General features: G+C 44.3%; 1 protein-coding gene across 1 annotated transcript; it reads left to right on the top strand.

Moving 5' to 3' along the window:
- Positions 16,279-18,188, top strand: LOC109823324. Its single transcript, XM_020389606.1, is given in 5 exon segments — positions 16,279-16,537; positions 16,540-16,554; positions 16,638-16,811; positions 16,814-17,401; positions 17,404-18,188. Coding segments are annotated over 5 exon segments (1,314 nt in total). The 3' UTR covers positions 17,682-18,188.

Raw genomic sequence — 18,628 nt, 5'->3', positions numbered from 1 at the left:
TTTACATACGCCGCTCCGATCATCTTATGTAACAAAGAAACGCCTCCAGCATTCCTTCGGAACAACCCTGGTCGTGCTTGCCAAAACAGGAGTCGAAAAAGAGGTGATTTATGGTAAAGGAGAGAATTTTCCATTACCAGATCATTTCCTAAGAGAAGACGAAGAGGAAGATAAACCTGGTCGACATTTATCTAAGTATAGTCCTGAAGCGCGCAAGCTCATGGAAAAACAGGGATATGATTTCACACTCGGAGAAGGCTTGTACTTTGATCGAGGTTCCCGTATCCCAGCTAAAGCAGCATATGTGCCAAAAGGGAAACCGGATGATTATTACCGTCACAAAAGAGGCTTAGGCTATGTTTCCTCGTCTGATGACGAATGTGGTTGTCAAATTATCGATCAAATTGCTAACAAAACTAAGAACGTATACTCTTCTGATTCTTCAGTTGGGGATTCCGACGCAAGTTTGGGGGAGGTGTTCAAGAAACTGATGTCGCATATGACTACGGTCGATCCTGTGACGATAGAAGACGACGATCAAATGCCAACATGGGAAGACCCGTGGGTTCATCACCTGAACATGCAGTATGGTGATAGGTTCGAACAGAGGGAACCCCCCACTGAAGATAAAATAGTCCAAGTTAACATGGGTGACGAGGCCAACCCGAAGCCCATATTCATCAGTGATAGCCTTCCCCCAAATGAGAAGGAGGAGTTAATTACTCTCATCAGGGAGTATATTGATGTCTTTGCTTGGAACTATGAAGATATGCCAGGGCTCGACCCCAATGTGGCAATGCACCGCCTCGACATCAAGCCGGATGCTAAACCTGTCAAACAACAGCAAAGACGGTTTCGTTCGCAGATTATGGAAGCCATTGAGGCAGAGGTTAAGAAATTGATCGAATCAGGATTTATCCGAGAGGAGCAACATCCAGATTGGCTAGCCAATATCGTTCCAGTCATGAAGAAGAACGGTAAAATCAGGATTTGCATTGACTTCAGGGACCTGAATACGGCATGTCCAAAAGACGACTTTCCTCTCCCGATCACGGATGTCATTATCGACAATACATGCGGATTTGAGAGAATGTCTTTCATGGATGGGTTTTCAGGATATAACCAAATCAAGATGCATCCAGATGACGAGAAGCATACAGCGTTCAGAACGCCCCTCGGTGTCTTTTGCTACACTGTAATGCCTTTCGGCCTAAAGAATGCAGGCGCCACGTATCAACGAGCGATGACTAAGAGTTTCCAAGAACATCTCAGGAAAACAGTTGAGTGCTACGTTGATGATTTGGTTGTAAAAAGCCTCAACAAAGAAGATCACATCAAGGACTTGAAGACAATGTTCGATCTCATGCGAAGTCATCAATTGAAGATGAACCCTACTAAATCCTTCCTTGGAATGTCTAAAGGAAAATTCCTTGATTCGTCGTCACCACTAAAGGTATACATATCGATCCTGACAAAGTGAAGGCGATACACGAACTGTAACCTCCTAGAAATCTGAGAGAGCTCAGAGGATTGCAAGGGCGGCTAGCTTACATCCGGCGGTTCATCTCAAACCTTTCTGGGAAGTGCCAACCATTCTCTAAGCTAAACAAGAAAGGGGTGTCATTCATCTGGGACGACGCCTGACAAAAAGCATTCGAAGATATCAAAACGTATCTGGCGAATCCTCCTGTTCTCGTTGCACCGAAATCGGGTAAACTGTTCTTGATTTACATCAAGGTGATGAACCACTCGATAAGTGCTTTACTAGCACAAGACGACGATAACGGTCACGAACAGGCAGTTTATTACCTAAGTCGGACCTTGATAGGTGTCGAGTCTCGATATCCGATGATTGAGAAAGAATGCCTCACATTGGTATTCGTGATGCAAAAAATGCAGCATTACTTGGTTGGACAGACGATTTACGTCATTTCCAATGTTAATCCAGTACGGGTGTTTATGACGCAACCGGCCTCTATGCTACGGGTTCAATACCAGCGGGTCAAGACCTTTAGGTAAAATCCGGATAAAGTGTCAAATGGGTGATTTGAAGACGGAAGTCACATGTTATGTGATTGATGCCGAAACTTCATATAACTTACTATTGGGTTGGCCTTGGATCATAGTAATGTTATAATTCCCTCCACACTCCATCAGTGTTTAAAGTATGTCGACACTGATAATAAGGTTAAGGACAAGCGATTTGTGATCTTCTGGCGGCAAACCCGACCACAGATACGGCAGAAGTATATGATGACTTTCCGGACGAAACCCACGAGGTTAACACTACGTCGCATCAACAAGTATGGCAATTATATTTCGATGGTGCTTCAAGGTCAGTTAATAGGGTAATAACCCCGGGAGGTTCTACAGTTTCCTCCGGGGTTGGAGTTGTCTTAATCTCCCCAGGGAAGCATGTGATGCCTCGGGCTTATTCATTGACTAGTCCGTGCTCCAATAACGTAGCCGAGTACAACGCGCTTCTCATTGGACTCAGTTTCGCCAAGGAGCTGGGGGTCGAATATCTCGAAGCCTTTGGGGATTCTCAATTGATAGTCAACCAAGTCCATGGAGAGTATGAAGTCAGGAACCAAGACCTGATCCCGTACCACCAGGAGGCCATCAAAATGGCAGAATCTTTTGAAGAATTCTTCATTGAATATATCCCCCGTCTCCAGAACGCTTATGCAGATGCACTGGCAGCACTAGCAGTTTCACTTACGCAGCCTCCCGACACTGAACTACTAGTCACGGTAAGGACGCATCAGCTCTGCATACCCATATACGATATGGATATTGAAGAGGAAGATGATGGAGACATAAGCGCCAAGGAGGTGAACTCAACTCGGATTGGGTCTGAGTCCCGAGATTGGTGTTTTTCCATCATTGACTACGTCCAGTATGGTATTTTGCCAGAGGATGTAAAAGAAAGAGAATCAATCCGCCGAAGAGTACCAAGATTCTTCTATAATACCGAGACCCATACGTTATACCGTAGAGGGTACGATGGTTTATTACTCCGATGCCTTTCGAACAAAGAAGCAGAAGAAGTTCTTAAGGAAGCACACGAAGGAGAATGTGGTGCGCATCAGCCTGGTCCCAAACTGTATGATCGCATCAGGAGAATGGGATATTTTTGGCCAACAATGGTTCGTGACGCAATCGAATACGCCCGAGAGTGTCATGCTTGTCAAATACATGCAAATTATATGCATCAACCACCAGAGCAGTTGCACACGTCAATCACGTCTTGGCCGTTCGAGACATGGGGCATGGACATCGTCGGTCCTATTTTTCCCCCTTCAGTCAAAGGTGATAAGATCTTGTCAAAGCTCGTGAAGACCAATAAACGAGACTGGGACGATAAACTCGGTGAAGCACTCTGGGCTTATCGCACCACCATACGCACACCTACAGGAGCTACCCCATATTCGTTGGTATACGGATGTGAAGCTGTGCTACCTTTGGAGATCCAAATCCCATCCCTTCGGATCGCCCTCGCAACTGAGATGACGACAGAAGAGCAGCATCAAAAACGTCTCGAAGAACTCGAGAGGTTGGATGAAAAGCGCTTGGAGGCTCAACAACATATTGAGTTTTATCAAGCCAGAATATCTAAGGCTTTTAACAAGAGAGTCCGACAGAGAAGCTTCAAGGAAGGAGATCTGGTCCTCGCTGCTCACCAACCGATAATCCTCAACTCCAAGAAGAAAGGTAAATTTGAACCCAAATGGGAAGGGCCGTTTGTGATAGACACGGTCTACTCAAACGGCGCATATCGCCTGATTACTCAAGAGGGTGACAGGCAATTAATACCAATAAATGGGAAGTTCCTGAAAAAGTACTATCCCTAGTACATTCAGGATAACTCATTTACCGGGAAGTTCCTTGAAGAATATTACAGTTAATATTCTAGAGGATAACCCAAAATCTTTTTTGTTACCACCAAAATCCCTCACTGATCAATTTCAATTGACAGTGAGTCCACCAAAAATGTCTTTCTGGCCCTCTTGATTCTCTACATGAACAAGAGGTCCACTTTCAATTCAGAGTCCCCTTTCGATAAACGAAAGAGCTCCCTTTTTTTTCCCTTGGGTTAAGCCTTCCCATGGTCATAACCTAAGTTGAAATTTCATTTCGATAAACGAAAAAACTCATCTTTAGATAACCAATCCTATAAAAGGTAGGTTTATCTAGATTTTCCAGATTCTCGGAGTGGAGATCCCACTTCTAGTTTCTTTTGCGCTGGAAATAGAATATAAAATTCTTCCTTTCCAGAATCAGGGAATAGAATATAAAATTCTTCCTTCCTTGTCTGTTGGTTCGCCTTCACCCTAAAAAGAAGACCGGGAAATAGAATATAAAATTCTTCCTTTCCCGCACTGATCTTTTCCAAAATTTGTTAATATAAGATTCATCCTAGGAAGTTTATCCCGAATCCTAAGCAGGGATAAGTCTGCGCCTAACACGCGCTGCCGGTTTAGTCTTTTTCCATAGAAAAAGACACCAGAGTTCGATTCTGGGGTATCCTATCCTGAAACCTAAGCAAGGATAAGTCTGCGCTTAACCCGCGCTGCCGGTTAGTTCTTAACCGTTGAAAAGAACATCCGTCCACATATTCAACATTGTGGCAGGTTTAACCATTAAAAAGAACACACGTTCACATATTCAACATTGTGGCAGGTTGTTATTAATAACACCAAAATCCATGCCTTACACGCATGGGGAATTTCATCCTGAATCCTAAGAGAGGATATGCCGACGCCTAACACGCGTCGCCGGTTTAGTCTTTTTCCGTGGAAAAAGACACCAGAGTTCGATTCTGGGGTATTTTATCCCGAAGCCTAAGTAGGGATAAGTCAACGTCTAATACACGTTGCTGGGTAGCCTATTCCCATGACAACGGCGAAGTCTATGTATTCAAAGTCATAGCAACAAGTCTTAGAGGATTCAGTCTCTAAGCACAACGTTACATGTGCCGACGCCTAACACGCGTCGCCGGTTTAGTCTTTTTCCGTGGAAAAAGACACCAGAGTTCGATTCTGGGGTATTTTATCCCGAAGCCTAAGTAGGGATAAGTCAGCGTTTAAAACGCGTTGCTGGGTAGCCTATTCCTGTAACAATAGCGAAGTCTAACTCAAACGGTAGGCGGTAAAGGCTAATCAAATCCGTTGATGGCTGAGGGTTTACCAAAAATCCTAAAAGTATTATGGTCAATCATTTTAAACGGGATGAGGAATCATAATAAAGATAAAGATAAAAACCAGTTCCACTAAAAGGATCAAAAGTCAAAACATTCAGTAAATGAAATCATACATCAAGCGCATGGCCAAAAAACTGCTGACTAAACTTAGACAGCTTCTCATCATAAGCTGGCTGAGGGTTTGCCAAAAATCCTAAAAGTATTATGGTCAATCATTTCAAACGGAATGAAGAATCATAATAAAGATAAAGATAAAAACCAGTTCCACTAAAAGGATCAAAAGTCAAAACATTCAGTAAATGAAATCATACATCAAGCGCATGGCCAAAAAACTGCTGATTAAGCTTAGACAGCTTCTCATCATAAGCTTGCCTCAGCTCAACTCTGATGGACTCCTCGGTGGTGGCTAAAGTCTTCGCAGCAACCTCCTCCATCTCAGTCAGCTTCTGCTTCAAAGATTTCAACTCCTCAGATAAAGCAGTGTGGGCTTTCTGATCCTGTATCTTCGTCATCTGAAGAATACTCAAAGTCTCCTCTTTCTCACGGAGCTCTCTTCGGAGCTGGTCTATCTGGGTCTCACAAGAGGTAATAGAAGAGTCAAGCTCAGTGAGTGAAGATGATCTAGCAGAAAGGTGGGCCTCAACTCGGTCCACTCGATCCCGTTGCATCTGAATCTCGAGCTCAGCAAAAAGCCGAGTATCGCGCCATGTTTGTAAGCGAGTATCCAACTCGGCAGCGATGAATGAAGAGGCACCTGCATCTGTTTGCGGAAAAAGTTGCTGTATTCATTGCTGCATTCATTACAACTTCAATCGTTACAATGAAATAAAAAGATAGCCTTTTTATAAGACCGGTACACAATGAAAACAAAATAGATACAACTCTTTTCAAACAAACGCAAGATCTGTTTGTCATCTCTTGCTTGCGTGGGTCTTTTGCCTGTGACGGGGATGTTGATATCCGTGGACCACCGGGGCACTCAGATCTGGTCCGAGAAAATCGGGCAGAGTTTCGTCTATCCGCGGGGGGATTTTAGAAACTCTGAACTTCGTCGATCTGCGTGAGATCTTAGAAGTTTATAGCTCCTATCTCGGGTAATCGAGATATTCGCTCTACTTAGTATCACCGCTAAGGGGCAACACTAAGGAAAATAGAAAGGGGAATGAAGAAGGAGGCTCCTTTGCTGCAGAAGGCTCGCTCACTCCTCGATCCGGCAGGGCTTCGCCGCTCTCTTAGAAAACCCCGACTCCTTCCTCCGGCAGGGCTTCGCCGCTCCTCTCTGGAATTTCAGATCTCAAAGGCTAAAGCTCTAGATCTGAAATTTCTCTCCCAAAACCAAGGCCTAGAGAATGGAGGCCCTAGGGGCCTATTTATAGGAAAAGGAGAGGGGTAGGGGGCTGGTTGAGGACACCCCTAGGGGGGTGTCTCGGCTCCAAAACCGAGACACCCCTTGGGGGTGTCTCGGCCATGGCCGAGACACCCCAAGGGGTGTCTCGGTTTTGGAGCCGAGACACCCCCCTAGGGGTGTCCTCAACCAGCCCCCTACCCATTGGTTTCCTATAAATAGGCCCCTAGGGCCTCCATTCTCTTGGCCTTGGTTTTGGGAGAGGAATTTCAGATCTAGAGCTCTAGCCTTTGAGATCTGAAATTCCAGAGAGGAGCGGCGAAGCCCTGCCGGAGGAAGGAGTCGGGGTTTTCTAAGAGAGCGGCGAAGCCCTGCCGGATCGAGGAGTGAGCGAGCCTTCTGCAGCAAAGGAGCCTCCTTCTTCATTCCCCTTTCTATTTTCCTTAGTGTTGCCCCTTAGCGGTGATACTAAGTAGAGCGAATATCTCGATTATCCGAGATAGGAGCTGTAAACTTCTAGATCTCACGCAGATCGACGAAGTTCAGAGTTTCTAAAATCCCCCCGCGGATAGACGAAACTCTGCCCGATTTTCTCGGACCAGATCTGAGTGCCCCGGTGGTCCACGGATATCAACATCCCCGTCACAGGCAAAAGACCCACGCAAGCAAGAGATGATGAACAGATCTTGCGTTTGTTTGAAAAGAGTTGTATCTATTTTGTTTTCATTGTGTACCGGTCTTATAAAAAGGCTATCTTTTTATTTCATTGTAACGATTGAAGTTGTAATGAATGCAGCAATGAATACAGCAACTTTTTCCGCAAACAAGCTGGCGACCACAGTGGGAGCCAACGGCATCGCAACCGACGCCGTCGTGACGCAACCAGCACTCAAGATCGGGGTGAATGAAGAACACGAGCTCGATCAACAACAGTTCAAAGAAGGCCTCTCTTCCTCCTCCTCCAGATCCGCCTCTCCAAACGGGTACAGAAAGGTAACCTCTTTCATAAATGTTTGCAGGTCCTTCGGTTCGAAAATCCAAGACCCCGTTGCCGCCTCTGCACTTGCACCCAGTTCGAAGAAGGCCTCTCTTCCTCCTCCTCCAGATCCGCCTCTCCAAACGGGTACAGAAAGGTAACCTCTTTCATAAATGTTTGCAGGTCCTTCGGTTCGAAAATCCAAGACCCCGTTGCCGCCTCTGCACTTGCACCACGCGACGTCCCCGCGTCGTCCAACGTGGTCGAGATCGCAGATCCGGACTCCTCTTCCACCGAGGAGATGGCTTCTGAAGACGCTCCAGCATTATCAAAGAGAGCGCGACAAAGACGGCGTCAACGTCTTGCTCGACAGCTGGCCGAGGCTTTGGAGTCAATGGATGGGATCCGCTATAACGTGGATCTAAAATCCAGGCAACGCCAGTAGCAACAACGGCAAACAACCAGCCCCTCCTCCGAAGCAGAAACGAACAAATGGGTTCATGTCAGAAGAATACCATTCTCAAGCAACTGTAGTAGGGGAACGGAGGGGTCTGTGGCATTCGGTACCGACATCATATCAGAGCGATGAAGGACGAACCAAGCCATCAAATAAGTGTATGGAAGCTCCACCCTAACAGTAGGAATCTGAGACGGCGATTCACTTTCCTTCCGTGTAAAAGCACTAGAAATCTGTCGAAGCCCTCGATGAATGTTGGCCACTTGCTCTCCAACCTTCGTCAATTTCAGGTCCCGAACCTTCGGTAAAGCCCCACCGCAGCGTGGATTTCCCCAAGTCTAGGAATCCTCTACACAACCGTATCGATGCTCTACCCGAGAATCGAGGAAAAGCGCTTGTCAAGGAAAGCTGGGGATCGTTGATCTGTCGAAGCCCTCGATGAATGTTGGCCACCATCACCGGAAGAAGCGAAAGTTCCTTTTTGTAAACAAGATGAACCGCTGGGTAGAGCACCTCCAATGGCAAGATATCACTGGACTGATATGGGACCACGCATTTCTTTAACCAGATAGCGAGGTAACCGGCGAGAAGGGTCATCGGTCGAATCGGCGCGGTCGTATGCCACAAGAATGATTTAAACTTGGTCCCTGCAGGAAAGCCACTCTCAGGACAAAAGAGTGATTCCAAACGTGCGACTCTTGCAGAGGCCAACAAGGTAGTGTTTACTCAGAAGAAGACGCGTCGGACAGACGAACGCGTTATACCTGAGAACCCATGTGAGCAGCCGATAGATTACTCCGACCGCAACGTCGATGAGTTGTACTATCGGGCTGGGGGTGCGAATGAATCTCTAAAGAGAAACACCCGGGAAGCGGATTCTCACTGTCCGTATACCAAGCTTATCAGGGCAGTATTATCAACATGTAGCTGCCCCAAGACCGCTCCACAGAGGGTCTCGATATTCGAGAGAATCTCCGATGGAACGACAAAGCCCAAATCAAGGCGTTCCCACCAAAGAGGATCGATTGCTCGAGATGATGAACCCCTAGAAGTGACTATCAACATGGTCAACAAGGGAAAATCCCCAATCATTTCACAAACTGTTTCTGGCTCACATGGGATTTAGCCCTCTTCGCTAAAGGTTCAGACTGCGCCAAAGCGATATGATAGTGACATGTGAGGTCCCATAAAGTCTCGTAGCGGTCGGGCATGCGATCCTTCAGCTGACTCAACTCATGGTTGGAGGGAAAGTATTCCTGGTATAGCATCTGTCCCATGGGCAAACCAGAAATCCTGTGCATCTCATGGAGGGCCAAGCCCAACTCCCCTTGCCGGGTCAGAAAAGTATTCGAATCTGGAGTATAAAGCTCACACAAAGCGAAGAAATGCTTCGCGCTGACAGGCAAACCATACATGGTGGCACGAACGGCTGCATATAGACCACAAGCGTGCAACTCCTCGCTCCATCGGCTTAAGACGTACTTCGTCATGCGAGTCCACCAAAGCTTGTCCAAAGAATGGACCCAGCCATAAAATCTGTGACGCGTCGCAGGCATCTCCCGTCCTAAGGCAGCGAGGCGATTCTTCAATATAGAAGCAGAGGCAAGAAGCTTGTTACGCGGAGGTGCATCCAACCCCAATACTCCAGGATGCAACCCAGTGATATGACTCCTGCTCGAACGAGGAGCTGCCTGATGAGTGATGTAGCCACAGTGAATGCTCTCATGCTCCTCTCTCAAGCGCCACGACATCTCCCGGGTCACAGCTTGACGCCTGAGCTCAGTCAACGAACGATGCCGAGGAATCTTCGGCAAATATATGAAACCACCGCCAGTTTTATGAAGCCACTGCTCAGCGTCGCAGAGTCGCCAAATAAGAAGTCGGTCTTCCTGAGAGGTTGAATAGAACTGGCATCCTTCACAAAAGGCGCATCTGTAATCAACTGTCGAAGAGCTCGATGTCCACCTTCCTTCACCACTTGGGCAACCTCTATCGACGTGCCCGAAGCAAACTGGGGAGTAACTGGAATAGGAGAAAAATCATCGGAAGTCGAATAATACTCGCCACGACGCCCGTACACTGCGTGAGAGGAGAATGCTCCAGAAGGATAGCCCACTGGAAATGAACAGTTAAACATTTGTCGGTCTCAATTATAAAAGGAAGTTGAACGCATCCAACGAACGGGTAAGATAGAGTCACTGCCTTATAAAGGGTGAGACGATTTGGCCATATTATGCACTTATAAGGTAGGATATATCAAAAAACATATCCCTGCCTTATAAAGCACAATGTAGCGTCAAAACGTCCCCTTTATTGATTTTGAGATATGGTTTTTGACCAAGCAAAACCCATCTTTAAAGCGTCGATCCCCACCAAGGAGAATCAAGGCTCTTCTCGATTGCCTCACCAAGGAGAACAAAATGGGGATAAAAAGGACCAATTTGTAAATTTCCAAGAAAAATAGACTAATTTGTAAATTTCCAAAAATAGCTCACCAGCATAAGAGGGAGGCGCGCCATCAGCCGACGCGGTAGAGGATTGACCTCTCGCAATACGAGACATAGAGACCTGCAAAATAAATTAAGGGATCAGATCCAGGAAAAAGTTCCTCTTTTTTGCAATTCTCCCCCCCTGAAAGGTGAGCTCGAGGCGCCAAATCTTAATCCTAACCCTCGCATGCGATCCCACAAATTCATAAATTGAATTAAGGATGAAATATGCTAAAATTGCGGAGGATTTACCCGAGGGAAAGCTCAAAGGTCCGACAAAAATCAAATCTTGAAAGAGGCTCAGACCACGTGCTCGAGGGGCTTGAGAGGAATTTCTATATAAAGATTTTTGAGGGATTCTTCAGTCAAAGATACAAAGAAAGACTAGATCTAATGCAACTATGAAGTTTTGAGGGAGAACGGATGCTCGAGGGAAGAGAAATCCAAAAATCTAATGCAACTATGAAGTTTTGAGGGAGAACGGATGCTCGAGGGAAGAGAAATCCAAAAAATAGGGGAGAGAGGGGGGCCGGCCCTAATGAGGAGAAAAAGACCCCTTTTTATAATATTGAACCAAGCCAAGTTGAACCGGACCAGACCTGGTTTGAACCAAAATTCAAATTAGAGCTGAACCGAGTGTCAAAACAACTTCAAATCGCCCGACGGTTCAGTCCATTATTTATTCACTCCTCTCCCCTATGTTCGGAAGGGTCGGAGGATTTTTTGAGCCTAATTACTGCCTTTTTTGGCTTATTATCAAGCCGGTTCAGCTCATTATCAGGCCAGTTCAGCTCATTCGGGCACAGGAATTACTCCAATAAGGTATATGAGTATAAACTGTTCCCTATTTTTGGTTGAGAAGTTCCTGGAGAATATTTTTCTAAATATTCTTAAGGATAACTCAATAACACTACGCCAGACAACGCGTCGCAAATAAAGACTCAACGTCAACATTCAAGAGTCAGTTCTATGTTGAACCAACAAACATGAGCTAAAGGTCATAAAATCAGGAATCGACTTCAAATTCGAAATTCCGACAACGGTCAGACAATAAATGCAGCACCGAAAACCATACAGACATTCGACAAAGCACCGAATAGCCTGAAGGATTGAAGGAATCAAGAACAGAAGCCATTCCGAAGTCCCGTCATACCGATTGAAGGTTGGGGCAATCATATCCAAAGCATTCCAGACTCTTCTATAAAAGAACGAGGCTGAAAAACTTTGGAGGGGGTATCTGTTGTGACGTATAAAATTACTTTATAGATCCCTTAGCACAGCTCAGCACAAACGACGAACCAACGAGGCGACGAGGTTAACGAATCGCACGCAAACACGGGAATAGATCCACTCACGTCGCGGAATCAAGCTAACGGGGTTGAAGAGTCAACGAGTCATCCATCCAAGGCGCGACTCGGACGAATCACGATCGAATCAAGATCAGTTTCGGACTCGAACTCAGAAGTGGATTTACTGCCAAATCAGGAATCGGATTTACTGCCAAATCAGGTCAACGATTCAAGTCCGGATAATACAACCACAAGAACGGAATCACAGACTGAACCGAAAATGGAAAACCACGCCTAAGGGGGGCTCGGCCTAGTGCCGGCCACCTATAGGTGGCCGGCCCAGATCTGTGCGCGGGCACAGTTCAGAGAGCCTATAAATAGGCCCCCTTGGTTCATTTGTCAAAGGTTGGAACTTTGAGAGCCGAAACTCTGCCGAATTGAGAATTGAGCTTGGAGTTTCGAATACTTGAGGACTTGAATATCCAGATCTGGTTCTCGGTGAGCATCCACATCACAAAAGGCAGGAGTTCGAGAGAGAGAGAGATCAGATCTGAGATCTACACGAGATCATACTCCGGATCAAAGCTTGGCCTTTGATCCCGAGAACTAAGGGCGATTATTTCCTTGGTGAATTAATCCCCCCCGGCTATTATTTCTTTCGCGAAATAATACCCGTCAAATCGTGTAGATCTGACCAGATCTAGATCGCGCGGTGGTCCACGGATTAACCCCGGCGTTGGCAAAGAACCCACACAAGCGAGCGACCGCAAAACAGGAGCTCGTGATTCGTTCGAAAGGAAAGTTGTAATCTTTTTCTTTTTCTTTAATTTTGTTGTAACCGGATCTAAAAAAGACCAGATCTTTTGTAACCAAAAAGCAATTACTTGAGATAACAATGAATTCAATGAAGGCAATTTTCACCGCGAACACCCTGCATTTCTAGAACGAATTCATGGTGGTATATGTGAGCCTATAGATCCACCATATGGACCATTTAGATATTTTATGGTACTAATTGATGCATTAACAAGATGGTCACATGTAAGTTTATTATCTAGTAGCAACCTAGCATTTGCGAGATTGCTTGCTCAGATAATTAAATTGCAAGCACAATTTCCTGATTATCCCATTAAGAAAATTCGTCTAGATAATACTAGTGAATATTCATCACATGCCTTTCATGATTATTGCATGGCTACTGGGATAAGTGTTGAACATCCTATAGCTCGTGTTCATACACAAAATGGTCTAGCCAAATTATTTATTAAGCGACTTTAATTAATTGTAAGGCCATTGTTAATGAGGTCTAAACTTCCTTTATCTGCTTGGGGACATGCTATATTACATGCAGCAACACTTGTGAGAATTAGGCCGATAAGTTATCATATTTATTATCCCTTACAATTAGTTCTCGGTCACGAGCCTAATATTTCTTATTTAAGAATTTTTGGTTGTGCAGTATATGTTCCTATTGCACCGCCTCAACGTACTAAAATGGGCCCTCAAAGAAGATTGCAGGTATGAATCACCTTCTATAATTAAATATGTTGAACCATTAACATGTGATTTATTTACTGCAAAATTTGCAGAATGTCATTTTGATGAATCATATTTCCCGACATTAGGGGGAGGTAAAGATCAACCAAAAAAGAAAATTACTTGGAAAATATCATTAGACTTTCTTGATCCTCTTACAAAAGAATGTGAACTGGAAGTTCAAAGGATTATACATTTATAGAAAATTGCAAACCAATCACCGGATGCTTTTAGTGATTCTAGAAGAATTACTAAATCGCATATTCCAGCAGAAAATACTCCGATTAAAATTGATATCCCATAAGGACAAATTAAAAGTGCTAACAAATCTAAAGCACGCCTGAAGTTTGGTAGACCTCTTGGTTCTAAAGATAAGAATCCTCGAAAGGAAAAAGAATCGAATGATCAAAATATTGCTAATGACAAAATTCAACCTCCTGAAGAGGTCGCTCCTGAAGAGCCAACAAATATTGCTAATGACAAAATTCAACCTCCTGAAGAGGTCGCTCCTGAAGAGCCAACTCCTGAAGAAAATAAAACTTCAATAAATTTCCTGAAGAGGTCGCTCCTGAAGAGCCAACTCCTGAAGAAAATAAAACTTCAATAAATTTTGTTATTACAGGAAAGAGTTAGAACCGAAGAGAAGTAATTGTCGATAATGCATTTGCATATAATGTAGCACTTGATTTTATGGAAGATGACGAGGATAATGAACCCAGATCGGTTGATGACTGTCGGCGAAGAAATGATTGGTCAAAATAGAAAGATGTGATCCAATCTGAATTAGATTCACTGGCTAAACGAAAAGTTTTGGGATCTGTAGTCCAAAAACCTGAAGGTGTAAAGCCAGTAGGATATAAATGGGTATTTGTGAGGAAAAGAAATGAGAAAAATGAAATTATGAGATATAAAGCAAGACTTGTAGCCCAGAGATTTTCACAAAGACCAGGATTTGATTATGATGAGATATATTCTCCAGTAATGGATGAAATTACATTTAGATATCTTGTGAGTTTAGCAGTACATGAAAAACTTGATATGCGTCTAATGGACATAGTCACTGCTTATTTATATGGAACATTAGATAATGATATCTATATGGAAATCCCTGAAGGATTTAGCATGCCTGAAGCATGTAAATCAAATCCTAGAGAAATGTACTCCATTAAGTTGCAAAGTTCTTTGTATGGACTCAAGCAATCTGGACGAATGTGGTATAACCGTCTTAGTGAATGTTTAGTCAAAAAAGGTTATACAAATGACCCTATATGTCCATGTGTTTTCATAAAGAGGAATGAGTCAAATTTTATGATCATTGCTGAAAATGTTGATGATCTTAATCTGATTGGAACTCCTGAAGAGCTCCAAAAGGCGATTGAATATTTGAAGAAAGAATTTGAGATCAAAGATTTTGGTAAAACTAATTTTTACCTTGGTTTACAAATTGAGCATTTAGAAAATGGGATTTTTATTCACCAAACTGCTTATACCCAGAAGGTATTAAAACGGTTCTATATGGATAAAGCACATCCATTAAGTACCCCAACGGTTATCAAGTCACTTGATCCTGCTAAGGATCCTTTTAGACTAAAAGAAGAAGATAAAAAGATTCTTGATCCTGAAGTACCATATCTCAGTGCAATATGTGCAGTATCTTTCTAATTGTACAAGACCAGATATATCATTTTCTGTGAATTTATTAGCAATATTTAGTTCATCTTCTACAAAACGATATTGGAACGATATAAAACATATTTTTCGCTATCTCCAAGGAACAATTGATCTTGGCTTATTTTATTCTTATAACTCTCGACCTGAATTGCTTGGGTATGCTGATGTTGGGTATTTATCTGACCCGCATAAAGCAAGATCTCAAACTGGTTATTTATTTACATGTGGTGACACCGTCATTTCATGACGACCTACGAAATAATCAATTACTGCCACTTCTTCGAATCATGCTGAAATAATTTCAATTCATGAGGTCAGTCGAGAATGTATTTGGTTAAGATCAATGATTCACTATATCCGGAAGAATAGTGGATTATTGCCTGAAAATGAAAATCCTCCGACTATTTTGTTTGAAGACAATGCAGCTTTATAGCTCAATTAAAAGGAGGATATATTAAAGGAGATATAACGAAACACATTTCACCAAAATTCTTCTTTACACATGATTTTCAAAAGAATGGTGAAATCGTTGTGCAACAAATTCGATCAAGTGATAATCTGGCAGATTTATTCACCAAGGCATTGCCGACTGCAACTTTTGAGAAATTGGTAAAAAATATTGGAATGCGTCGGTTGAAAGATCTCAAATGATATTTGAATCAGGGGGAGAAACTAATACACAAGAATAGTGTACACTTTTTCCTTCACTAGGATTTTTTCCTAATAAGGTTTTAACAAGGCATATTCTTTGTGTAATGTTGGACATCTAAGGGAGAGTGTTATGAATTAATGTGGATGTCCATTTAGTTTCCCAAGAAGTTGATATTCCCCTAGTACATTAATCTTCTTCGTAGAACAACACAATGCATGTTCTTGAAAGACTAAGTTCATGAATGAGTAATTAATATGATTCGTGTATAATCATCTTAATTTGTATATAAATAGAGGTATTCTTACCTCACTTGGATATAGCAATGAAGAACGAATGAAATAAAATTTCTCTCTACTTCTTGTCTACTTTTCTTCTCTACTTCATTAGTTATACAACAAATTCTAGTAGTTTCCAAATAAATGAATCGGAAATTCTAAAATTTTAAATTCTAACATTTACCAAATAATTAATTTGGAATTTAAAATTCTAGAGTAGGAATTCTAATGATCCCCAAACAACAGAATTGAAATTAAATTTCAAATTGCAAATTTTAGATTTGAATTCTAGAATTTTCAAATCAAATATCCCTTGCTTTCAAAACACCTCCCCCCTTTTCGCAAATAAATCCTTTCCATTTTCTGTTAGCCCGACAGACCAACCATGATGTCTTCTTCACTCCTCCTCATCGCTCCTCCAAAATCAATCCCCCCATCATCCCTCCCTCATCCGCTCATCTTCTCCATCAAACCCCCAACAAACCCTTTAATCACAACAGAAACAACGAGAAAACCTCCTCGTCCTCTCACCGTAGCCTCTCCTCCCGCCCCAAAATCGTCGCGCGCCCTCCTGGACCGCCGCTCCGCCCACAACCGCCTCCGCTTCGTCCGCAAGCTGACCACCCTCCTCCTATCCAAACCCCGCACTTCCTCCCCCTCCGCATCTCTCCCGCTGCCGCCCTACCTCTCCCTCCCTCCCCGCCGCCCCTCCTCCCCATGATCCTCCGCTACCCCACCCTCTCCGCCTCCTCCACGCCGCCTCCCCCTCCTCCTCGTCCGCCTCCCGCCTCCTCTCCGTCTCCCTCGCCCCCGCCGCCTCTCCCTGCTTCTCCCGCACTCACGACCTCCTCCGTCAAGCTGCAGAAGCTTCTCATGCTCTCCTCTCACCCGCGCTTCTCCTCTCCAAGCTCGTCCACCTCGCCCCGACCTGGGACTCCCAGCTAACTTTCGCTCCGCATTTGCAATTCGCACCCCGACCTCTTTCGAGCCGGTCGATACATCCTACGGCCGCGCCCTCGAGCTCGTCTCCTGCGACCCCAACCTCGCCGCCGTGATGCCCACCCCGTCGACGTTGGCATCAGACCGGCCCATAATTGACCGGCCCCCTAAATTCAAGAAGGTGAAACTGAGAAGGGGGCTCAATGTGAAACGGCGGCATTTGGATTATTTGATTAGATTTCAGGAATTGCCGGAGATTAATCCGTATGTGAGGAAACTGGAGGGGGGAATGAGTGTGGAGGAGAAGGAGAGGAGGGCGTGTGCGTTGGTTAGGGAGTTGCTGGGGATGACCGTGGAGAAGAGGACGCTTGTGGATCATTTGACGCATTTTAGGAAGGAGTTTGGTTTGCCGAATAAGCTGAGGGCGATGCTGATAAGACATCCGGAGATGTTTTATGTTAGCGTTAAGGGAGAGAGGGATTCGGTGTTCTTGGTGGAGGCTTATGATGATGGAGGGAAGTTGATGGTTGAGGATGAAATGGTCAGGGTGAAGGAGGAGCTGGAGGAGATGGGAGGATGAGGAGGGCGAGGAGGAGAGGACTTGATTCTATTAATGAAGATAAGGATGAGGATGACGGAGAAGCAGAGGAAGAGGAGTATTTGGACGAAGGCGATGAGCTTGGAGCGCTGCTTGATTCAGGGATTGGCAATGATTGGGAGGATTTGGGTGATGGTGGAGGTGATCTTGGCGATGAAGATGGGAAAGAGATTATGGAGTTTTGGAGTCTGAAGGGAGCAAATAAGAGAAGTTGGAGTGAAGATGGAGAAGGGAGGTTAGAGGTTTGGTAAGACTAGTAAGATACCACTAGTTGTCTGTAGAGTGTTCTCAGAGGGTATATTTTTGCATGAATTTTGATGCCTTTGTGTATAAGAAGGAAGAAGCTGTGGATAAAATGGAATTGAGTAACATAACATGATTCCGCAATGATATCTTTGAAGCGGTATGAACAAGAGGAGTATTATGACGAGGGTGATGGGGTGGGAGCTTTGTTTGAAGGCGGGGATTGGTAACGATTGGGAGGATTTTGGTGATGGTGAAGGTGATTGTGATAGTGAAGAGGAAAAAGAGATTTATGGAGTCTAAACGGAGCAAATGAGAGAAGTGGGAGTGAAGGTGAAGAAGAGAGGTTAGAAGTTTGGCAGAAATAGAGTATACCTCTAGGTATTTGTAGCGTGTTCTCTATGGCATGTTTTTTTTCTAGTGCTTTGATGCTTTTGTGTATGCAAGAACAGAAGTTGTTGATAAATGGGGATTAAGTGATAAATATATTGTAGAACATGAATTCCACAATGCAACCTTATGTAGCACAGTAGCAGTATGATGGCTTATTGGCAAGCTGAACTTTGGGGAAATTGATAATAAATGACCTTGAATTAAACGTACGTCTACCTACCTTCCTGGTTGGGGGTTTGAAGAAACTGCGATGAATTTTGGTAAAGAACATGTTTTGAGAGTGCAGGAGTCTGTTTGGGAGCTCCGCGGTCGACCGCGGCGCAAGGCCGGTTGATCGCGAACGTGCACAAGCTAGAGTAGGAATCTGGATTTGACGTGGTCGGCCGCCGCGATCGACCGCGAGACCCTGGAGGACTTTTTGGTCTCTGTCGCTGGATCGCGGTCAACCGCGAGCTTTGGACGGTCGACCGCCAATCGGTCAAAGCTCAGATTTTGGTTTCCTATTCTTATTTGGTTTTGGTGTTTGTATAAATACCAATACACGTTTTGGGGTTTCTTAAGG

This window comes from Asparagus officinalis, chromosome 9 (assembly GCF_001876935.1).
Source record: "Asparagus officinalis chromosome 9, Aspof.V1, whole genome shotgun sequence".
NCBI lineage: Eukaryota > Viridiplantae > Streptophyta > Magnoliopsida > Asparagales > Asparagaceae > Asparagus > Asparagus officinalis.
This window is presented reverse-complemented; position numbering and strand designations above follow the sequence as displayed.